This window comes from Orcinus orca, chromosome 2, assembly GCF_937001465.1.
Source record: "Orcinus orca chromosome 2, mOrcOrc1.1, whole genome shotgun sequence".
NCBI lineage: Eukaryota > Metazoa > Chordata > Mammalia > Artiodactyla > Delphinidae > Orcinus > Orcinus orca.
This window is the reverse complement of record NC_064560.1, coordinates 56,306,077-56,331,506: the sequence shown is the minus strand read 5'-3', so window position 1 is coordinate 56,331,506 and position 25,430 is coordinate 56,306,077. Positions and strand designations below refer to the sequence as shown.

Sequence of the window (25,430 nt, the reverse complement as noted above, 5' to 3'; positions counted from 1 at the left end):
GTTGCACAATGCCTTCTACCTACTGGCTTTCATCACGTGATTCAGAACACATCCTTATCATGAGTATCTCAGGGTCAATTAGCGAATGTGTTTGTAGCTTGGTAAACCAGAACATAAAAATCTAATTTGGTTTCAAAGGAATATTAGCTTCAGTAAACATACATAAATGCTAAAAGTCCCTGGATCCAGACGTAAGTTGTAATATTTTTATTTTTTTTATTAAATTGGGTAACAAGAGAAGATGAAGAGGCAAACTTGAGGCTATTTTCAGTAACACCGTGAAATGTAGGTTTTCAATTCTTGGTCTGATTATTTCATAATAATTTTGTATTTATTTGTGCTTATGATGTGTTTGTGTTGGGATACAGGGAATGCTTGATTGGTCAACCTACATGTTAAAATGATCATCTGTTAGTAGCCTCATGTCTTTTTCACAGTTTTTTTCACTAGTGAGTTTTACTATTGCTTATGACGTGGTAAAATAAATATTCATGAAATATATATATACATATATTTCCTATAATTAATAATGTGTAAAATTCTCCTAAGCAGATCACTGTTTCCAAGTGTGAATCTGTAATTCCCAACCTTGAACACTTTACATTTCTTGACAGCAAAACAGTTCTTGTGTTGTTCATCATTTGTTTGACTTTTCTCTCAACTGTCTTATTTTTTTTCTTCCTTCCCGTCAAAACTAAAAAAAAATAAAATGCTGCTTTCCAATCACTCTATAGTCTACGCCATGGAAATCAATCGTAAGTTTATGCATAATTGATGACTCTAGTCCATGAAATGTGTGTATTAATTAGTTTCTTCCTCAGCTAATTACCAATAGTCTTAATACCAGTTTCAAATATTTCTCTTGTTTTCTGGTGTCAGTACTTTTGTAAACGATAAGGAAGTGAAAAGTAAATAGACAATAAATTCATGGATATTACTTCACTAATTACTGTTGAGATCATCCTATCTTTTTCGTCAGAAAATAAGTCCCATATGATCAAAGTGGCATTTCAAATGAGCAGAGAGAGAAAAGATTCTTTTTCAAACATCACTCAGAACAGTCAGTTAATGGATTGGAGGCTAGAGGGGATCTGTACCTCCTACCTCACAATAAAATTATTTTCAAAGTTAATGTACAAATGACCAAGAAGACAACGTAAGTTAATGTTAAATAATTAGAAGACCCAATCACTTTCTAATGGATAACAGTAAAGAAACCCATAGACGCATAGATAGATGCGTCTGCTTAGAAATGAAGAACTTCTGTATATGACAAACACAACACAGAAATGACAAAATGTTTACAAATATAACAAGTTAAGAATGACTGTCTGTGAGTGCAGAAATGAGTTCCTTATCTCCTTTGTATGAATTGATATTTTTCACATGGAAAATTATTGCTTATGAAATCAGAAAAAAAACATAGTAAAAAAGAAATAGGTCCTTTAATAGCATAGGTCAGTTTATTTATTCTTTTCATTCTATGTAAAAGTCAAGTACAAAAAGACAGACTCTCGTTTCAGCTCCTTGTGGTGACAACCAGTACGATGAGGAGGGCAAGCGGCTCCCTCCCTGCATCCCGGGCGCCTGGCTCACGCCCGCCATCATGGCTTGCTACCTGCTGGTGGCCAACATCCTGCTCGTGAACTTGCTCATCGCCGTTTTCAAGTGCGTGTCACCGCTGATGACCGTATATTTGTTATTTATTATTTTACAGATTTTCAGTGTAATCTCAGAAATCTCCCAGGCTGCCCAGGATTTACATGGAATTCCACTAGGGCTTTCAAATGCGTAGAATTTTTCACAACGTTTTTTTGTTCAACAGTAATCAGCCTTCATGTATTCCTAAATCAAGAGTTGACACTTAAATACATTTAAATTCAATCTTGGTTAGTATTTTAACACTTGTGGCTTTTTTTTTTTTTTTTTTTTTTTTTTTGCGGTACGCGGGCCTCTCACCGTTGTGGCCTCTCCCGTTGCGGAGCACAGGCTCCGGACGCGCAGGCTCAGCGGCCGTGGCTCACGGGCCCAGTCACTCCGCGGCATGTGGCATCCTCCCGGACCGGGGCACGAACCCGCGTCCCCTGCATCGGCAGGCGGACTCTCAACCACTGCGCCACCAGGGAAGCCCTTGGCATGTATTTTAATCTAATGAAAATATTTTCTTAGACGAAAGTCTCCTGAGACAGAGAAGATTTATCAAACTGAGCCTTGAATTCATTATCAGAGGCACAGAAAGCAAACTTAATTTCATAGGCTGTGACAATTACTGTACTATTATATGAAATATTTTTCTTATCACTTACCAAATAGAAGATAAAATGGCCTAAGAAAGAAAAGGCTTAAAATCCACAATCAAATTTCTTGTAAAACTTGCCCCTTTTGTCATGATATGTTGAGGATGTGACCATGCTTAATAAATGTTGGAAAAATTTATTTTAGTTTCTAAGATGAAAAATATAAGGGAAAAATCCTTCACAGAAATATAGACTTTCAGAGCTGACCAGGGCATTGGAGAGAATCTGGTTACACTCCGGACTTGACAGATGAGAAAATGAAGGTTGACAGAGGTTAACTGACTTTTCTAAGGTCCCCATGTAGACAACACACCTGATCAGGATTCCAACAATTCTAGGCTTACTGCCTCCCACTGGAAACTCAAAGAAGACAAAGACTGTACCTACCCAACATCCAAAATAACGCACCTTTAATCAAAATGTTCAGTAATTAATCAACTCGGTTCCAAAAAAATGTAGTCAGCTAGTTGACTGAATTTAAAGTTTAAATACTTCAAAATGCTTAGTGGGATGGCTCATACCTTTAAATATATGAAATAAAATTTTCTGAGCAGTCAGTAGGCTGTGGTGTGGTTTTGCAAGAAAGCAGTGGGTAGCAATTTCAATACACTTAATTCTTAATTATTTATATGAGTAAGATGTCCTTGAATGTTGGTAAGCCACGCTGATAGATAAACCAAAAGACAGGTCATTCAGAGTCAGTACTAACTCGTGGAATGACCCCAAAAGGCCATTTGATCGCATAATTTCAATTCAGTGTGAGTAATTCTGATTGCCCTGGGAAATCACAATTAAAAGTAATACAACTAACTAAACATGTATTCTTTTTAAAGCAATACCTTCTTTGAAGTAAAGTCAATATCCAACCAAGTGTGGAAATTCCAGCGTTATCAGCTGATTATGACATTTCATGACCGGCCAGTCTTGCCTCCACCAATGATCATTTTAAGCCACGTCTATATAATCATTATGCGTCTCAGCCGCCACTGCAGGAAGAAAAGAGAAGGGGACCAAGACGAACAGGATCGTGGATTGAGTATGTGCAGGACTCTTTCATTTCTATCTTGGGCAAATCTAGAAAGACCATTCTAATTGGATACCTGCATGGAAATCTCCTTAAACTACTTAAATGTGTGAAAACACAGCACTCTATCCAAATGCTATTCTTTGCAGAATGCTTCTCATTTTATGCTGATTTTATTCTAGTTTTGTTCATTTATTAGTAATTCATATCACTGAAAGTCCACTCAGGAAGAGATGAGAAATTGAGACAGTTCTTGAAAATAACTTTTCTCTATAAAGCCAATGTTCCTTTCAAAATGTTTTTATACATATAGATTTATTTATTTATTTATTTTTGGCTGCGTTGGGTTCTTGTTGCTGCGCGAGGGCTTTCTCTAGTTGCGGCGGGTGGTGGTACTCTTCTTTGCGGCGCGTGGGCTTCTCATTGCGGTGGCTTCTCTTGTTGCGGAGCACGGGCTCTAGAGCACAGGCTCAGTAGTTGTGGCGTACGGGCTTAGTTGCTCCGCGGCATGTGGGATCTTCCCAGACTAGGGCTCGAACCCGTGTCCCCTGCGTTGGTAGCCAGATTATTAACCACTGCACCACCAGCGACGTCCTCAAAATGTTTTTAGTGTGTTGCATCTAAAGAGAATGGGAAAATACTCCTGTCCACTTGACTGTATCCATAAAATACATGCAAAACCTTTTCCAGAAAATCATACTTGGTTTCGCTTTCCAAATAGCTGTAATTTGGATTTTTGTGTTAAAAAGTGAGCCGTTTAGCTCCACCAGAAATATCAATATGATCGCCGCATATTACAAGGAGTCTTTGTGTGATATAACCAGTGGCGGGAGCACGGCGCTGCCTGCAAGGGGTGGGGAAGGGAGCTTGGTTAAAGGCGGGCTGTGAAATTCGAAAGGGTGCATCTACCTGGCTGGTTTCTCACGTGGCAACCGCTTCTGCCTTTGCACAGAGCTGTTTCTCAGCGACGAGGAGCTGAAGAGGCTGCACGAGTTTGAAGAGCAGTGTGTCCGGGAGCATTTCCAGGAGAAGGAGGACGAACAGCAGTCGTCCAGCGAGGAGCGCATTCGTGTCACCTGTGAGAGGTGCGTCTGGGGCGTGGCCACCGCGGGGCGCGGGGCGCAGGGCCAAAGCGTGCGGCTCCTCTGTCCTGTCTAAGGGGAATGCCAAGTCCGTTTACACATTCACTCCCAGTTCTCCTGTTGACTCAACGTTGGCTTTTGAACGTGTTCCCCACCCCCCAGAGTAGTGTGAAAGTTCCAAACGATGGTTATATATTGTATATAGAATTGAATGATGACATTTATCACAAATATTCCAGGCCAAAACCAAACCAAAACAAACAAAACCCTGATGGTTCTTGCCCGCCCCCAAAGTGGGCGCTTTTACAATACAATACATGGAGAGAACCATCAGGTGCAGGGCTGTGTAACTGCTGGGGACGTTTCTCCACGCCCTTGACATATGTTGTTGCCTTGGCCAAGTGTGGTCGGCCCCGGCTTGACCTCCTGATCCTGACTTGTGCTCTCCTTGCACCTTCCCAACACCTTTCCAACCTCTCGGAGCAGAGGTACAGGAGGGGCAGAGGCGTCTGTCTTGGGTACCCAGCAAGATCAGCATCATCAAGATGTCAGTGCTTACTACATGGGGAATGGACGGCTTGCCTGTATGGGGCAGTGAGTAAATGAGCAGAGGAGGGCAGGTCAGGGAGGAACAGAAAGGGTGATGTGTTCCATACTTTATAGTATTGCTTTTCCTGCGGCTGCAAACTGCAGAGCAACCAGCAAAGGTAGACAGGAACGATCAACCCGCACTAGAGACATTTTTTGAATCATAATTTTTGAGAACATTGGTCACTTCATAAAAGCAACTGAAGCTTGTTAAAGAGCATGAGAATTGATAAAACGTTGTTCCAAAGAGTTTAATCAACAATGCATGTAGAAGGATGAGCGTGGCGAGGGAGACATGCCTAAGGGGATTCCAGAGCATCATTCTATCCTGGAGTCTTCAGCATTAAAGTTTTCTGATACCGTGTATATCGTCTGATATATGTGTGTATATCGAGAAACATAAAAACATGGTAGGACTTCAAGAGAATATTTCAGCACATACTTCCCAATCAGGGGGCCCAGCAATTATAGCAGAATTCACGATACACCGTGAAACCTTCGTGGTGGGTGTTCAGGCCAGTGCCTCCACCTCTAGCCCTCCCGCCCTCCTAGACCTAGTCAACTTGCAATCCTACCAGCCAAACTCAAAGGTTATCTGCACCAACCTTCGGCCTTAATAAGGTATATTTTCAATAAAACTTTGGAACACTTCTTTGCTATTTTACTGGTAATTACTAACCTTTCAAGATATAATCATGATTTCCTTACGAGAAAGCTAAAGCGCCCCCATCTTGATAACCTAACTTCCACTTTCTAGGTGGACATTAACTTGAATGGAATCACAGGTGTAATTTACCATGGGTGGAAATGGTGTTCCCTCTCACCCTGCCTCCTCCCCTCCTCCCTTCCCAGAGCAGTGTTTGGATTTTTACCCTTTTTGGACCAAGGCTCCAGGGATGTGGTTGTCAGGTCGCTACCAAATTGCATTTTCCCCTTGGGGCTCCGAGCACACGTAAGAGGAATGAAAGTGCGCGGGGCGGTAAAAGCAGGCTACTTCCCGTTTGCCTTGGCCGAGCTCCCCGGGGGTGACGGGAGCACATTCCTGCCCCTCCGGTTCCCTTTGTTGACTCTTTCTTGGCTGAATCATAGGTGAACGCCAGAGACAGAAAGAGGAGGTCTGGAAAAGGGAGCTTTCCTTCACCCTTAACCAGGACCTCTGGGGAGCAAGAGATGGTGGGAGAATGGGAAGAATTAGTTATTTCTACCTAACTGTTGGCACCATGATGACTTTTTTTTTTCTTTTCTTTTGTTGAAGTATAGTTGATTTACAGTGTTGTGTTAGTTTCAGGTGTACAGCAAAGTGATTCAGTTATACATCTACATATATCCACTCTTTTTCAGATTCTTTTCCCATATAGGTTATCACAGAATATTGAGTAGAGTTCCCTGTCCTATAAAGTAGGTCCTTGTAGGTTATCTGTTTTATGTACAGTAATGTGTATATGTTAATCCCAAATTCCTAATTTATCTACTTTTTCTGTAGTCGCTTTTTTTTTTAATTGAAGTATAGTTGATCTACAATGTTTCGGGTGTACAGCAAATTGGTTCTGTTATAGTGGTTCCATCATACATATATATACATACATATATATATATAAATTCTTTTTCAGATTCTTTTCCCTCATAGGTTATTACAAGATGTCAAATATAGTTCCCTATGTTATACAGTAGGTGCTTGTCACTTATCTATTCTCTACATAATAATGTGTATCTGTTAATCCCAAATACTTAAGTTATCCCTCCCATCAGTGATTACTTTTAAAATCAAATTTTTGAGTACTCAGATGTTTCTGCCACTTCTTTAATCTTCCTTATAGATTTGCTTGCTTTCATTTTCTGTGTCACCATTTGCCATTTGATGATTTTCCTGTTCTTCTCTCAGTGGGACCAGCCCCAGCACCATGCGGACGGCAGGGTCTGGTTAGGCGTTAGCGTCTGTGATCAACACCGTTGGTGTTTTTCCCTTCCTGACCTCCCTGTGGTCCAGGCACCTTGCAAAACCTGGGCCAGTGATTTGCAAACGTGTTCACACCGGAAGTTTACATACGTGTCGTGCTCCTCCATGCAGGGTGCTTTGAGGGCTTAGGTTCAGGAACCAAATTCATGGCTTTCCCCTATTGCTTGGAAAGGTATATATAAAATTCTACCAAACTAACCATTTAATAGAATTTCAACATTTTGTAAATTACAACATTCAGTCCCTCAAGAAGAGATGTACCATGTGACTCAGTTTTTAGCTAACACAGCGCTGGTTGCAGCCGGGCATTTAACCCAAAGCCCCAGCCACCGGCCCACTCAGCTGTCTCAGGGCACCGCCCTCAGGCTTTTCCTCCCAAAACGTCCCCCCGGAGCTCCATGAATAGCACCACTGCCATCTCATTCAGCAAGACAGTCACTGGCAAAGCATTTGGAGTCCTCCCTCTTCTGCACTAACAATCCCCAAGTCGGATAACTTACCCTCACGTATAAATCATGGTCCACCCACATCTTTCCTTCTCTACCCTCAGCACCTGAGTACAAGCCAGCATCATTTTTCACTTGGGTTCCTGCAGCTGTCCCCTCAGACATCAGTCCTCGGAATTCAGTCCTGGTCTTTCAGTCCATTTTACACCAGAGAGACTCTAACCAGCCCCCACAGTCCCCATCACCAGCTCGCCTGAAAAGCCCCCTCAGTGGCTCCCACTGCTCCTGGGCCCATGAGGCCCTGCCATCCGTCCAGCCGCACCCTGGACTGTCCGCCCCTCATGCTCAGTCCTCCAGTCTTGCTGGCCCTCTTCCACCCCCTCAAAGCCACTGCTTTCTTCCTGCCGCAGGGACTTTGCACATCCTCTTCCCTCCACCTGCTCATCTTTTGGAACTCTGCCCAAATGCCAATTCCTTCTGGCAAACTTCCCTGACCGCTTCCCACCTTAGTAGACTAGGTCAGGGCTCTTGGAGTCTAAGCCCTACGAAGGCAGGGACCAGCTACAAATTCCACTCACCACGGTGTTCCCAGAGCCTGCACATGGCCACGTTAGCAGGAGCCCGATTTTTGGGAATGAATGAATGACTCCAAAGTTTGTCTCTTGATTTGAATGCAACTTTCTGTCCTGTCCTCCATGAGTTCCCTCCTGGAATATCAAATAGGAAACCAACGATGCTCCCTCTGGATTCAAAACTTTGGTTTTACTCTTAGGGATGAGGAACAACCTCAGTATGCAAATGATTCTGGTCCCTGTAAAAGGAAGGATCCTTCAGGTCAGTAAGATCAAAACAAGAGTTGGTGTTGGTACATGTTGTCTCTTTGCCCAAAGGCATAATATCAGATAAGCAAGAGGGCTGGTGCGGGGACAGCATTTACAAATAACTTCCCAGCACGACCAAGGTAGAACTGGTCAACCTAAACATTCTATTCTCGTCTCACCAGTTTAATAACTGGTAACAAGTATCCCTATCAAATTGGAGCTTGAAGCCCACCTCTGTGTCTCTCGCAAACCCACTGTCGAACACACCTTTCTTTTTGTGCTTTGGCATCCCCATCACTGGTCCACAGGTTCCAGAGCAATTGAGTTGGAAAGAATCCTTTCTGACAAAACTTTGTTAGAGATTCAGCTTCCTTTTCTCGAACAATGAGAATTATGTAATCCAGCGTGTTTACCTTTTTTCATGGCTTCAAGGAAGCTTAGCACCAAACTTAATATTTAATTATAACAAGTGTATTATTGTAAGGTTTGGGAATGTGTGGTGTATATTGCTCTCCTTATCTCCTCTACTCTTTCATATATTTTATAACATTTACATAAATTTATTTTCTATGTCTGATATTTCAAAGTATGCAGGATATAACTCATAAATCACACATTTTAAATGCAGTTGGTCCTATACTTAAGGAGCTATAGGTCGTAGAGTAGCCAAACCTATAATAGCAGGCTCTGATTCCCCCAAAACCCTCCGGGTTAAGTGGTTTCTTGTCATATTTGTGGATCTGGGTTAAGGTCTTGGGTTTCCTGTCGGCTTGATGGGAAATCAGCAGTTGATCTTGAGATCTTCTTTGGCGTCCTCTTTCCAAGTGACCAGGAAGAGAAGATTATGGTAAGAAAGACCCTGACAAGAAAGACAAGGAGAGAAACAAGACAGTAATTAGAAAAAGACCTGAAAGAAAGATCAGTCTTTGAAAGGAGGTGGTGATTCCTCTGATGGAGAGAAAGCCGTCCAAAGACACACACGTAGGGATGGAGAAGGTTGGGGAAGAGCTCACCTGAATGCCTTAATCTTATAAATGAATAAGAGTCAAGGGTGTTTGGATGATGGGGGAGGGGTGGGATGAAGTGGTGGAGTTTTGACATGCCTAGTAAATGACAATCTTGTCCCTTACCTGACTCTGAAAGCCAATTCAGAGAAAGACGCAGACATCAGACAGAGGTTAAATCTCAGCTTTATTAGTAATAAATGTTGTGCTAGAGGGTGTGGTCCAGTTCTTGCCAAATGCACACCCCAGACGTAGATGTCCCCACCCTGTGACAGGCAGCACCAGCAGCCTGCAGGCCTCCCTTCTTCCCTGCTAAGCTTACCGTTCGGCCTAGACAAAGTGAGAATCCATGCATCCTGCAGGCAGCTGGCTCCCAAAGAGAGAGAGAGAAGCATACTCATGTCCTGGTCCCCAAACTCCAGCCAGAAAATTAATTCTCTCAAGAGTAAATGAGGGACTTCCCTGGTGGCGCAGTGGTTAAGAATTCGCTGCCAAGGCAGGGGACACAGATTCGAGCCGTGGTCTAGGAAAATCCCACATGCTGCGGAGCAACTAAGCCCATGAACTACAACTACTGAGCCCACATGCCACAACTACTGAAGCCCGCACGTCTAGAGCCCGTGCTCCCCGACAAGAGAAGCCACCGCAATGAGAAGCCCATGCACCGCAACAAACGGTAGCCCCCACTCACCGCAACTAGAGAAAGCCCGCGCGCAGCAACAAAGACCCAACACAACCAAAAATAAATTTATTTTTTAAAAAAAGAGTAAATGAAAGGCTGAATCACCCAATTGACCAAATGAAACCCAAATGAAAAAAAAAAATGAAAGCAATATAAGAGACCTATGGGATAATATAAAACGTGCCAATCTATACATAATAGGGATCCTGGAAGGAGAAGAAAGAGAAAAGGGGATTGAAAATGTATTTGAAGAAATTATGGGCTCTCACATGTATTAATGTTGATTTTGTCAGGGATTGCATTCTGTGTTCTAGTGAACAGGCCCTTCCTTCTACACAAAGCAAGTGTGTGACTCCGAGTACACTAATTATTGTTATTTGTTAAATGGATCTGATTGAGCTGTAGCCAGACTGACTGATGCATCTTTACTAAAGTGCATGTGACAACACAAAAAATAAAAAAAGAATACTCTGCCTGGTAAGAGTGTTGTATGCCTGAGGCCTTGGGCCAAGCAGTATCAGTTTGGTCAAATAGTTTATGCTAACAATATGATTCATGGTGAATGCCTATATTTTCCTGGGGATCTGGAGTCTGAACAGCTGAGATAAATCATGCTGGCACTGCATGTCTACATGACTGATCCCCAGTAAAAACCCTGGACGCCAAGGCTCAGGTGAGCTCCTCTAGTTCCCTGGCTGCACATCTTATCACAAATCATTGCTCAGAGAATTAAGCACATCCACGCAACTCCCCTGGGAAAGAAGTTTTGGAAGCTTGCACCTGGTTTCTCCTGGAAATCATGCCCCACACATCTTTCCCTTTTCTCTCTTTTAATTTCTATCCTTTTACTTCAATAAACCACAGCCACAAGTGTAATAAAAATAAAAAAATAAAAAAATTATGGCTGAAAACTTCCAAAACCTAAAGAAGGAAACAGATATCCAGATACAGAAAGCAAGCACAGAAGGTCCCTAACAAGATAAACCCAAACAGACCTGCACCAAGACATATTATAATAAAAATGGCAAAAGTTAAAAATAAAGAGAGGATTCTAAAGGCAGAAAGAGAAAAACAAAGAGTTAATTACAAGGGAAACCCCATAAGGCTATCAGCTTATTTCTCTGCAGAAACGTTGCAGGCCAGAAGGGAGTGGCAAGATATATTCAAAGTCCTGAAAGGGAAAATTCTGCAACCTAGGAATACTCTACCCAGCAAGATTATCAATTAGAATAGAAGGAGAGAGAAAGAATTTCTCTGACAAGCAAAAACTAAAAGAATACAGCAATATCAAACCTGTCCTACAGGAAATATTGAAAGGTCTTCTCTAAATAGAAAAGAAGTAAGAATCTATGCGAAAGAGAAAATCACAATTAGAAAGTAAACCACTTAAGTAAGCCGGTACACAGATTAAATGAAACGCTGGAGAGAGGCCAGGAGTTTTACAGTCATGGAAAATTCCGACACGTAAGAAGAAGCAATAAGAATGGTGGAAAGGAACCCGCCCAGCAACATTACAGACTTGAAGCCAGTAGGGAGGATTTGAGTTCACCTCGAGGGAAAATGCAGTAGGAAAGTTGCTAGCCAAGAGATTGCCTGGTGGGAATAAATAACAACCCAGCTGTGACTTTGTATTCGGCCAAGTCAGTGTGGCTCCGTGACTCTCATAGGTGACCGTGACATACTATAGCCCAAGGGCAAGGATGCAGAAAATGAGTGATGCATGAGGCACAGCAACAGGGAGGTTGATGGGACCTTGCGGGTACCATGGTGATGTCAGGGTTTGCAAATGGCAGCATAAACATATTACATCGCCTCCAGCCACCATTTATTCCTGCCCAGCCCTGGAGTCCTAGTCGTGATAGATGAAGGCTTAGGGATTGTCACTACTATGTTGGAAGTTAGGGAGAGACAACCCAGGATATATCAACAAAAGCTTCACTGAGTGCCTGACCCGAGTCTGGCCAGAGTAGAGAACATAGTCAGAAAAGGCTAATGATTTAGATGATCTGAATTCTAGAAACCAAGGAGGTCTGAGGTGTGGCAATGTTGGTGTGTATAAGTGATGCAGCATAGAGGTAGAATCCCAGAGAGCTTAATATTCTTTCAGCAACTACTCAGACTTTTGCTTACTAAAAAGAATGAGGACAGAAGATTTAAGACTTGAGTCTTGTTCTTTGTTTAGTCTTTCACATATAAAAACTCCGTAAGTAAGCACAACCAGGTTCTACCCTGGCTGTTCTCTCTACAATTACTAAACTTAAAAGGCAGCCCCATATGAAGAAGCAGATGGAAATTAAAATAGCTGAATGTAGAATTTGGACAGGATGAGACAACTTTATGATCCTGAAATTAAATGACAGGGTAGGAATAGTCTTAAAACTCAATATAGGCGACCATGGGATCTTGAAACATGGATTTCGTCAAGTATGAACTGGACCTTGTTGCTCCACTAACATTAAGTTTTTGTGTTAACTTTTAACTCTATCATTAAGGAAATGTTCCCATGTAATTTATGAGATGCCTGGCAGGTAAAGGGTGATCGTTGCACATGACAAGATGACTGTACATAAAACAAGTTTTAATAACTGGCTTACCACAGAGCTCCCAACATCTATGTTCTGTTCTTAGGAAAGACACACAGGACTCTTACCTTGAGAACGTGAATTTGGACATTATATTTAATAGATCAGAGTCTATGAAAGTCCAATAAAGTTATTCCCTACATAGGCATATATTCTCTTGGAAGTCACTACAGAAGTTCCACAAATTTTATAGATTGTCGTGCCTATTATTTGAATGGAATGGAAAACATTATTCACAGTGCCTTAACAAAAATGCATTTTAGTTAAACTCCTTTCAGGTTTAGTGGTATAAGATTCAAAGTCAAAACCCCTAGGTACTAGATATACTGAGATACGGATAAAAAATATTTGAAGATTTGTAACCACCCCTACTCATATGGTCACATCATTCTATACCTGTTCAGCACCTAGAGTTCAGGGAGTACTTTCACTGAAAAGGTTTTTATTTTTTTATTTTTTATTTTTTTGCAGTATGCGGGCCTCTCACTGTTGTGGCCTCTCCCGTTGCGGAGCACAGGCTCCGGCTGCGCAGGCTCAGCGGCCATGGCTCACGGGCCCAGCCGCTCCGCAGCATGCGGGATCTTCCCGGACCGGGGCACGAACTCGTGTCCCCTGCATCCGCAGGCGGACTCTCAACCACTGCGCCATCAGGGAAGCCCACTGAAAAGGTTTTGAAACTAAACTGAAACTGAAATCACAGCCCACAGAAAGCATCCATAAAAGATAAAAAATGATAAACTGGTTTTCATCAAAATAAAAATCTTTCGCTCTACAAAAGACACTGCTAGAACAATGGAAAACAAGGTACAGACTGGGAGAAAACATATGCAAATCATACATTTGCTGTAGGACTTGGGTACAGAATATCTAAAGAACTCTCAAAACAATAATAAGGGGGAAGTGACCCAGTGAAAAATGGGCCAAAGATTAGAAGAGACACACCGGGGAAAACATAAGTTTGGCAAATAAGTATATGAATCTATGTTCAACATTATTGGTTATTAGTAAAATGCAAGTTAAAACTACGATGAGATACTTCTACACACATATTACAGTAGCTAAAATTTTTAAATATCAGTAATACCAAGTGCCAAAAATGACACTGAGTACCTGCTGGTACACATATACTGCTCATGGGAATATAAAATTCTGAAAAATGGTCTGGTAGTTTCTTTTTTTTATTGAAGTCTAATTGATTTACAATGTTGTGTTAATTTCTGCTGTACAGCAAAGAGACTCAGATATATATATATATATATACATTCTTTTTTATATTCTTTTCCATTATGGTTTATCTCAGGATATTGAATATAGTTCCCTGCACTATACAGTAAGACCTTGGTGCTTATCCATTCTATATGTAATATTATAGTTTGCATCTGCTAATCCCGCTTTGGCAACTACAAGTCTGTTTTCTATGTCTGTGAGTCTGTTTCTGCTTCAAAGATAGGTTCATTTGTGTCATATTTTAGATTCCACATATAAGTGATATCATGTGATATTTGTCTTTCTCTGTCAGATATACTTCACTTAGTATCATAATCTCTAGGTCCATCCATGTTGCTGCAAGTGGCATGATTTCATTCTTTTTATGGCTGAGTAATATTCCATTGTATACATGTACCACATCTTCTTTATGCATTCCTCTGTCGATGGACACTTAGGCTGCTTCCATGTCTTGGCTATTGTGAATAGTGCTGCTATGAACACTGGGGTGCGTGTATTTTCTTGAATTATATTTTTCTCCAGATATATGCTTAGGAGTGGGATGCTGGGTCATATGGTAGCTCTACTTTTAGTTTTTTGAGGAACCTCCATACTGTTCTCCACAGTGGCTGCACCAGTTCACATCCCCACCAGCAGTGCAGGAGGCTCCCTTTCCTCCACACCCTCTCCAGCATTGATTTGGCAGTTCCTTAGAAAGTTAAACACACGCTCATCATATGAACCACTCCTAGGTATTTATCCCAGAGAAATGAAAACTTATTGGTTCAGCCACTCTGGGAGTCAGTATGGAGTTTCCTCAAAAAATTAAAGATAGAGCTACCCTACAATCTAGCAATCCCACTTCTGGGTATTTATCCAAAGGAAATGAAAACAGGTTACCGAAGAGACATATGCACCCCATGTTTATTGCAGCATTATTCACAAGAGCCAAGATATAGAAACAACCTAAGTGATCGTCCATATCATGTAATACTACTCAGCAAGGAAAAGGAACAAACAACACATGCAACAACTTGCGTGAATGTCAAAGACATTATGCAGAAAGAAGCCAGTCTCAAAAGGTTACCTACTGTATGATTCTCTTTATTTGACATTCTCAGAAATATAAAAACTATAGGGATGAAGAACTGATCAGTGGTTGCTAGGATTAAGGGTAGGGGAGGGTGTGACAACAAAGATTTAGCACAAGGGAGTTTTGATCCTGATCATGACATTGGTTATAGAAATTTATACATGTTAATATCCATAGAACTGTACACCAAAATAAAAAATAGTCAATTTACCGTATGACAGTTTTAAAAAGAAAACATGATGTTAGAAATATGACATATTAGAAATATGTCGTTTAGATGAAATCAACTTTATTTAATGGGAAAGCCAAACAAATCGCTTTGGACCTAGAACAGTTTTTTGTTCTGTGCTGAAAAATTATTTCATTCTGTGCCTAAAGGAAAGCAGAATTAAGATGTCACAAGTTAGGGACTTCCCTGGTGGCGCAGTGGTTAAGTATCCACCTGCCAATGCAGGGGACAGGGGTTTGAGCCCTGGTCTGGGAAGATCCCACATGCCGTGCAGCAACTAAGGCCATGTGCCACAACTACTGAGCCTGTGCTCTAGAGCCCGCGAGCCACAACTACTGAAGCCCATGAGCCACAACTACTGAAGCCTATGCGCCTAGAGCCCGTGCTCCGCAACAAGAGAAGCCACTGCAATGAGAAGCCCGCACACCACAATGAAGAGTAGCCCCCACCCACCGCAACTACAGAAAGCCCATGAGCAGCAGCAATGGCCCAATGCAGCCAAAACTAAAAAATAAATTAAAAAAAAAAAAAGATGTCGCAAGTTTGGAAAGCTCATATCTCACTATGAGCTCTGTCGTAAATGATAAATTTCTCTTATATGTTTTCCTGCCATTCAGTGTGTCAATAGATATGGGGCTCTTGTCAAATTGTTTCCTACAGAGCCTCTCTTGCCCCATCTGAAATGGAAATCTCTCCTTGGATTTCCATCTACGGATGTCATGTCAAGGTTTGTGAAACATGTCTAAGTCATTGTGGGAAGTCACAGAACAAGGCTGACATGGGAGATAGTTCCTCACGCATCCTTTTTGTTAAGCATATTCCAGATCGAAGTGAACTTCACCTCAGTTTTTTTTTCTTTCTTCTTTCACACACACTCTAGAAACTCAATACGACTCCCCTTGATTTGGCATAGCTGTCTAAAATGTGCTGTCTCCACCTGGTTGCTGTTTACGACGAGCTTGAAATAGCATCTGACAATTTTTCTTAACCTAAACCACATCGTGAAGCTTTGTTTCTTCCACAGCGTCAAACTAAGGGGGTGGCAGTAGGGATGGGACATTTACGGGACACCTAAAGAGGGGTCCTACACGGAGCTTGAAAACCTATTCAACGCAGGGGGGAGGGAGGTTAGGGAGCTGTAAAGGAGACAGAATCAGATGAGTTTGAGGTTTCCTTTTTCTGTGTGAGTGGCCAGCAATGCTGTTATCTGGATTAGGTTACACAAGGAAAAAAACAGGCAGAGAATTATAAAAGATTTGAGAGGAAAGATACGTATCTATATTTTACCAGCTTATTTATTTTTAAAAGTTTGCACAGCTGCTTTAATCTCTAAATGTTGTGTTTGTTAAAGGATTTCAAGTCTGTTCCAGAGGCAATGCGGTTTTTAACACAAAAGGAATGAATCCTTGGGGCAGTAGATTTGAAGTGAGCAAGGAGACATGACATTTAACAGAGAAAACCAAGTTGGACTTGAAGTCATGGAAAATTAAGAGTGCAAAGTTCTTCTGATGGTCCCTGAAATACAGGACAGGGAACACTTAGAACCTGTTGTCGGGTTCCCTATGGTAGGGAAGCTTTTTTTTTTTTTTAATTTATTGAAGTATAGTTAATTACAAACTAACACAATGTTGTGTTGGTTTCAGGTGTATAGCAAAGCGATTCAGTTATACATACACATATATATGTTTTCCCTTATAGCTTACTACAAAATATTGAGTAGTGTTCCCTGTGCTATACAGTAGGTCCATGTTGATTATCTATTTTTTTTAAAATTAATTTTATTATTATTATTTTTGCAGTACTCAGGCCTCTCACTGTTGTGGCCTCTCCCGTTGCGGAGCACAGGCTCCGGACGCGCAGGCTCAGCGGCCATAGCTCACGGGCCTAGCCGCTCCACGGCACGTGGGATCTTCCCGGACCGGGGCACAAACCCGTGTCTCCTGCATCGGCAGGCGGACTCTGAACCACTGCGCCACCAGGGAAGCCCCTGATTATCTATTTTAAATACAGTAGTGTGCATCTGTTAATCCCAGTAGGGAAGCTTTTAAAGAAGGAAGTCACGTCTCCTCATACATGGTGAATTTGGCGAAGTTGGTCCTCCTGGTGGCAAACTTCCAGGAAGCCAGACCCTTCCTGATCAGATGATGTGATTTCCTAAGGGACATAAAAATAGTCCTCTCCCCATGAAAAGGGTTAAGAATGGAAGCCAAGGACCCTCCCACACAACGGAGCGCAGCTGTCAATGTGGCCAACAGAAGTAGAACATGTGCAAAAGCAGTTCTGGGAGAATGTAGGACAAGGTAGCTGCAGAAGCAGCAGAGTGGGGAGAGCACAGGAGATGCAGCCGGGCGGAGGGCGGAAACGGTGCAAGAAGAGCAGCAGGTAATCAGGAAGTAGAGGAGAGGAAAGCAAGCGCAGGTGAGGGATTTTAGAAGGATATGCAGAGAGGGTAGCAAAGCCATATTAGACACAGACTCGAAGCAAACTGGGTGACCTGAAAGTCTGCCTATACATTTCCACAGAAAGATAAAAGGTGGGCAAGAAGCAACAGATAACGAAAGTACAAAGTGTTTGCCTTCACCCACGGATGAGCTTGTGAACAGACCACCACACTGCAGGGTGCAGAGGGTCCAGAGGCTCTCAGTGGGAGCCAGGATCCCCTCTGCCTGGCTACCCCAGGACAAATTCAACTTTTAGAAGGTAGTCCCAGGTCCTGGACATAACTTGCTGCCTTTTAGAGTTAAATTTCATAAGCTGATGGAAAGAATTCATACTGTATGTATTCCTGAAATATAAAATATAGTCTACACCAGCAGGCTTTAGTTCAGGCAACACTATGGTCTCATAGGCTACTGCCTGATCTTCTAGGAGTTAAAAAACTCTAACAGCAGATATTTATAATCTGTCATGATCTTTCTTTCTTACAACCCCATAAGGGAATACCAATTATTAAATATAGCAAACAATTTAAAGTTACTGGTATTCTTCAGATGATTTAATGACCTCTTGTCTCTGAAGTAAACCATCTGATAATCTGAACTTAATTTTTTGTTTTTAAAATTTATTTCATTGAAGTATAGTTTACAATGTTGTGTTAATTTCTTCTTACAGCAAATTGATTCAGTTATACATATATATATATATTCTTTTCCATTATGGTTTATCCAGGATATTGGATGTAGTTCCCTGTGCTATACAGTAGGACCTTGTTGTTTATCCATCCTATATATAACAGTTTGCATCTGCTAATCCCAAACTCGCAATCCATCCCTCCCCCACCCTCCATCCCCTTTGGCAACCACAAGTCTGTTCCCTATGTCTGTTGGTCTGCTTCTCTTTCATAGATAAGTTCATTTGTGTCATAATTAGATTCCACATATAAGTGGTATCATATGGTATTCGTCTTTCTCAGTCTGATTTACTTAACTTAGTTATGATATTCTGTAGGTCCATCCATGTTGCTGTAAATGGCCTTATTTCATTCTTTTCATGGCTGAGTAATATTCCATTGTATATATATATACACCACATCTTTATCCATTCCTCTCTTGATGGACATTTAGGTTGCTTCCATGTCTTGGCTATTGTGAATAGTACTGCTGTGAACATAGGGGTCTTTTCAAATTACAGTTTTCTCTGGATATATGCCCAGGAGTGGGATTGCTGGGTCATATGGCAACTCTACGTTTAGTTTTCTGAGGACCCTCCATACTGTTCTCCATAGTGGCTGCACCAATTTACATTCCCACCAAGAGTGTAGGAGGGTTCCCTTTTCTCCACACCCTCTCCAGCATTTGTTGTTCATAGATTTTTTGATGATAGGCATTCTGACTGGCATGAGATGCTATCTCATTATAGTTTTGATTTGCATTTCTCTAATAATTAGCGATGAATCTGAACTTAATTATTAACAATTCATTTTCCGAATTCCCTGAACTTCAAATAAGGATGTTATTGTATTTATTTTGTCATGATAACCATTCATTGCTGACAGCTATACTCAAAACTCAGAAACCTAACTGCTAGTGTCTCCCTTTATCATCAGAGGCAATGTGATGTACCAGATGAGAGACCAGAGCTGGTGCCCCTGCTGGTGCCACACTCTTTGCCAGCTGTGCGTCCGTAGGCAAATTACTTACCCCCTCCGTGACTTGATTTCCTCATCTGTAAAATGGGGATGGTGATAATAGTGCCTTCTTCATAGGTCTGTTGTGAGGGTTAAACAAGCCTAGAATAGGACCTCAGTGAGTACGTATTAATGAATACATAAGGCATTTAGAGCAATGAACAGTAAATACCACCATATGCGTTAACCATATTTCTATTATTTTCTGATGCTCCTCACTGTAATTTTCAGTAGTTATATTAGGAGAGTGTGAAGTTTAAAAATATGCCCCAATCAGCCCATGATTCCCAAAAGCCTGCAAAATCATACAGCAACAATAACATTATATTTTTGGTTTTAATCCTTAGTTCATCTCAGTGAAATAAACCTACCCCTTTGTATCCGCCAGAGTTGAAAATATGTCCATGAGGTTGGAAGAAATCAACGAAAGAGAAAACTTTATGAAAACTTCCCTGCAGACTGTTGACCTTCGCCTTTCCCAACTGGAAGAACTATCTAGCAGAATGGTGAATGCGCTGGAAAACCTCGCAGGAATCGACAAGTCCGACCTGATACAGACCCGGTCCCGGGCTTCTTCTGAGTGCGATGCAACATACCTTCTAAGGCAAAGCAGCATCAACAGTGCCGATGGCTACAGCATGTACAGGTATCTTTTCAACGGGGAGGAGTTGTATGAGGATACTTCCCGCTGCATGCCACCAGGGACAGGGTTCAGGAAAAAAGTTGGTTCCTTCCGTGTGAAGGAAGAGAAGGACCAAAGAACGCACCTGGTCCCAGAGCGTCAGGGCAGCCTTCGCCTGCCACCCAGCACGAGCACGCCAGCATCCCCAGACGGTGATCGACTTGCATCAGACAACGTGAAGAGCACCTCAGAGCCGAAATTAGGTCCAGATGTTGGGATTTCAGCTGAAGATGATGAAAGGCAGGCAGACTCTAAGAGAGGAGAAACGAGCTCCCCAAGTTTCAGTCAAACAGATGTTATGCACGGACAGAACAATTCGGATTTTCAAAGCACTCAGCTAACAGTGGAAACAACTAAGATAGAAGGCACCATTTCTTATCCCCTGGAAGAAACAAAAGTGACCCGTTATTACCCTGATGAGACGTTCAGTGCTTGTAAAGCAATGAAGTCCAGAAGCTTTGTATATTCCCGGGGAAGAAAGCTGGTCGGCGGGGTTAACAAGTGGAGTGCAGCTGGGGACCAAACATGCCCCTCCACGGTTGAGCAATGGACCACAGAGTGGAGGTATCAAGTTCAAAAGATTATGCGTTCTCAGAGCACGGATATCCCTTCCCTTGGGTCTGAAACGGCAGTGCAGGCTGAGCATCAAGGGCATTTCACAGACACCGAAGGTGAAAACTGTGTTTCTGAAACAGGCCCTCAGATCTCCCGTTTGTCACTAGCTGTTACTGACAGAACTGACAAGGAAAACTTACTGTCTGTGAAAACACACCAAACTTTGGGATTCCCATCTTTAAGGTCAAAAAGTTTACACGGCCATCCTAGGAATGCTAAAGCCATTCAGGGCACCTTAGACAGATCTAGACATGCCAGCAGTGTAAGTAACTTAGCAGTTGTGTCCCGAATTACAACGGAAGACCTGCAAGTTAAGCGAGAGAAAGATTCCTCAGAAACTGAATGCTAATGAGTTTTGTTTCTTTGATTTTTCAGTCAGAACAACTGATGAGTCCCATCTTGGTCATCTAAACATCATCCATTTCTGAAATCATTTTCATTAAAAACGTTTGACAATTTGGACTTATTTAAAATTTAGAGTTTAATTTTAGTGCATTACAATTTAACATGTAATGCACTAAACTTAATGTTTTGTTAGCACATGTTAGTAAACTTAGCTTTTTTTTTTTTTTTTGCGGTACGCGGGCCTCTCACTGTTGTGGCCTCTCCCGTTGCGGAGCACAGGCTCCGGACGCGCAGGCTCAGCAGCCATGGCTTACGGGCCCAGCCGCTCCGCGGCATGTGGGATCCTCCCGGACCGGGGTACGAACCCGCGTCCCCTGCATCGGCAGGCGGACTCTCAACCACTGCGCCACCAGGGAAGCCCAAACTTAGCTTTTTTAGTTGGAGTAGGATCGATGAAAGTGATAATGCTCCAGTCACGATAAATGGCTTCATCAGTGTACAGGATCCTATGATCTCTTTATTTCTGGGGGCAACCGAATAGCCAAAGAAATGCCTTTGGGTGACACCAGTAGGTTACTTAAGGGAGTAAGCAACTATGTAAGGAAGGGAAATGAAAGACAAAGCAAACATGAAAAAAAAAGGAGGGGTGGGGGAAAAGAGCAATAGAACTATGAGGTGCAAGAAGTGAGAGTTGGAAAGGGGAGTAAACATCGCATGTTCTTTATGGGTCTGTCTCTTTTATGTGTTAATGCTTTATGTTTTAAAATTACACGATGGAAAAAAAGGCCACGATTATACCAAAGGTCACACTGTAATAGGGTAGGGTGACCAAGAGTTTTGTTAAAGTGTAAAAATAAAGTATCCCACATGAATTTTCCTGTTGTCATCTAGTCCTTGATGGCAAACACAAATTAATTGCACTTCTGTCTACACAATGGTTGGTGTAAAGCTGTGGCTAAAACCTAAAGGATACATACATGTTCAAGGTGGGAATTCTCAAGAGCTACAAAGACGATTCGTGGCTAAAAACACAAGGTGTGCTTCAACTTGTAAGTTCAAAGATACAGCATCGCCATAAACTGGCAAGGGGCAGGGGGAGGAGAGAGAGAGAGAGAGAGAGATTAATTCACTGCAGTTATGCCAAAGGTACTAATCAGAGACCACAGGAGACTTGAGAGTTTAATAGCCAGATGAGAATCCCTGAACTGAGCTGGATTTGAGACTATTTAATCAATCCTGCTACCTGTGTTATTTGACCCAAGGATAAACCCATTCCATTTGACCTCATTCCTAAATCTCTGCTTTGGGTGCCAAGAAAATTTGCAGCCCTTTGCCACAACCTAAAAAAAGCTTTCTCAGAACAAGCTGGAGAACCTCTGACAGCTCAAGAGAGCAGGTCTGAAGAAGGCAAAGCTTTTGTTTGGAATTCTCCACCTGTCCGCTCATTACACAGGCCCCTTTTGTAGGTCACTCCCACCTTGCCTCAGGTGTGGGGCCTGAGTTTATTCCCAGAAGTCTCACTGAGTCTCCTGTAGAAGTGTTGGTTGAAAGGGATGTGGTTTTTTTTCTTAAGGTATTTATCTTACAGACCCAGAATGTGTACATTCTAATGGTGGAATTTCAGAACCTATGGCAGGGACTTTTCTTGTAAACGCTGAATCATACAATATAGCTATTTATGTGCTCTACCAACTCTGTTCGACTCAAATATTAAGGGCCTATTACGCAGGGCACTAAGCCAGACTGCTTGTTATTATATTGCTATTATTCCAATATCATTCCAATTTTGCTAAATATGGAAAACTGAATATTAACTAATATCCAATCTGATCAAATCTAGCAGTATCTAATACATTAAAATAGAAACACTGCACATGTTCAAAGCACTTAGCATAGACTGTTGGTGGGAATATAAAATGGCGCAGCCACTATGGAGAACAGTATGGAGATTCCTTCCTGGGCATATATCCAGAGAAAACCATAATTTGAAAAGATACACGCACCCCAGTGTTCATAACAGCACTATTTACAATAGCCAAGACATGGACGTAACCTAAATGTCCATCGATAGACGAATGGATAAAGAAGATGTGGTATATTTATACAATGGAATATTAGCCATAAAAAAGAATGAAATAATGCCATTTTCAGCAACATGGATAGACCTAGAGATTATCATACTAAGTGAAGTAAGTTAGACAGGCAAAGACAAATACCATATGATATCACTTATATGTAGAATCTAAAAAAATGATACAAATGAACTTATTTACAAAACAGAAATAGACTCACAGACATTGAAAACAAACTTATGGGAGCCAAAGGGGCTGGAGGGATAAATTTGGAATTTGGGATTAAGAGATACACACTACTATATATAAAATAGATAAACAAGGACTTACTGTATAGCACAGGGGACTATACTTAATATCTTGTAATAACCTATAATGGAAAAGAATCTTAAAAAAAGTAGATGTATATATGTATAACCGAATCACTTTGCTGTTCATCTGAAACATTGTAAGCCAACTATACTTCAACAAAAAAATAAAAATTACTAAAAAATCATTTCGCATAGAACTGTCTTAGTAAATTAGAATTATATTTCTGTTCTATGTAAAACCTAATAAGAAACATAATGAGGGCTTTTATTCTTATATCCCATAAACTCTGTCACACTCATAAATGAGTTATGATGTGATATTTGATATAAAGTTTAAAAACTCATTTTTAAATTTCTATCAAGGGGAATTAAGAATTGAACTATCAAAAGACCTCATTATAAGTGACTCCTTTGAGACTGTATGATTGCCTACTTTCTGTACATACAACTGCATCACCACGAGGCTTCTACAGGTTTCCATAATTTAGGTTTCAAAATTTAAAAATTAAACTGTTAATGTTGTCATATAGTTATTCCATATCAAAAATGCATTTTACTGGATATAAATTGGAAATAAAGAGAAATGAAATTATTGTCTTACTATCTCCTACATAAAAAAGCAGACAAGTTTAAAGATAATTTTTATTATAAAAGATACAGGAAATCACACAAAACAAATATATGTCTTAATTATTGTCAGATGGACATCCTTTGTAACCACTACCCATTTGCATAGAATTTGCCAGCCACCCCAGAAGTTCCAAAAGTTCCTGTGTCAACCACCTTCCTCCCCACAAAAATAACCACTCTCCTTTTATAGTAAACCACTTCCTTGCTGTAAAACAATGACTCCAAAACTGGGTGGCTTGAAACACCTATTTTATTATGCTCATGGATCCTGTGGGTCAGGAATTCATACAAGGCATAGCAGGAATGTCCCTGATTTGTAGTGTCTGCTGATTTCCAAGGTGTAACTATTCCTACCCTGGCCAACACCAAGCTACTCGTGTGACGTCACTGAATGTGGATTTGGGGGAAAATGCTAACAATTTGCTGCTGTGAGCCAGTACAAACTGGCTACAGCACATCAGTGTCTCTGCTCCACAGTGTTTGAGCTGGGAAGACTCAGTGTCTGGAGGCTGGAATCATCCAGAAGCACCTTCCCTCACAGGTCTAGGAGTTGATCCTGGCTGTCAGCAGGGATCTAAATCTCAGCTAGAGTCCATCCACCAGAGCACCTGTGCATCGCCTTTCCGTGTGCCCTGGGCTTCCTCACAGTATGGCAGCCTCATAGGAATCAGTCCAGGGTTCCAAAAGTGAATGTCCCAGTGAGCAAGACAGAAATATTGTTTTTTATGACCTCGCTTCCACTGCATTCTCTTGGTCACAGGTGAGTCAGTAAGGCCAGCCCAGACTCAAGGAAGTGGGTCATATTTGGGAGGCATGTTGAAAATTTTGCAGACATGCTTTAAAATCCCCACACTTGCATTTCATTATAGCTTTATCACCTGAATGTTCCTTAGCACTATAGTTAAGCATCCCTCTTTTTTGTTTTTTAATTTGCTGATTCCCCTTCTATCCGTTTCTCCTTCTTATAGTTCATCTGTTGAAGAACGTGGGTCATTTGACTTGCAAAGTTTCCCACAGCCTAAATTTTACTGGTTGAACAGTCATATGCAGTTAGATGTGTTCCACTCTGCCTGCAAGTTGGCAGGAGCATTGAGAGGCTTGTTCAGGCTTAGGTTCGATCCTGATGGCAAGGCTACTTGGGTGTTGTTGCTTCTTTCATCGTGAGGCACATCTATGTCTACTTGCCTCTCTTTTTGTGATGTCAGTAGCTGTTCATACTCAATATCTGGATCCCTTCATTCATAGGAGGTTGAAAATTTTAATACTCGAATCCTATTATTTCTTTTTCTTTTATTATTTAGAATACTTTATAAAGAGATGATTCCTTTCACCTACTATTTGATTACGCAGTGGTATAGTTCATACTGTACAGCAGGGATAATGATTGACTTTTCCCATTCATTTGCCAGTTCTCAAGATAATGAATTGGCTTTTATCATCTTCCAAAGGTGACTGATAGATTTTTAAATATATGTATATATATATATATATATATATATATATATATACACCATTATGATCGCATGAATTGAAACATGTGATATGTTTCAATCCATTGCAATTATTATCCTTTTACATTTTCTTTCCTTGAGTACCTTAAATATGTTACTCCATTTTCTTTTTTTTTTTTTTCTGCCC

General features: G+C 41.3%; 1 protein-coding gene across 6 annotated transcripts in view; it reads left to right on the top strand.

Moving 5' to 3' along the window:
- The window catches only part of TRPM1 (transient receptor potential cation channel subfamily M member 1), a 106,650-nt gene extending 84,999 nt beyond the window's left edge, over window positions 1-21,651 (top strand). For 3 of the 6 annotated variants that reach the window (XM_033402992.2, XM_033402993.2, XM_049705661.1), the window contains 5 exons: window positions 735-755; window positions 1,524-1,668; window positions 3,131-3,333; window positions 4,274-4,406; window positions 19,526-21,651. In XM_033402992.2, the coding sequence (XP_033258883.2) occupies window positions 735-755; window positions 1,524-1,668; window positions 3,131-3,333; window positions 4,274-4,406; window positions 19,526-20,783 (1,760 nt within the window). In that variant the 3' untranslated portion in view covers window positions 20,784-21,651. Of the gene's footprint in view, window positions 1-734; window positions 756-1,523; window positions 1,669-3,130; window positions 3,334-4,273; window positions 4,407-16,362; window positions 16,577-19,525 lie in introns of all 6 variants that reach the window. The other 3 variants (XM_049705662.1, XM_049705660.1, XR_004475994.2) reach the window with 2 other exon arrangements.
- Window positions 21,652-25,430: the final 3,779 nt, after the last annotated feature.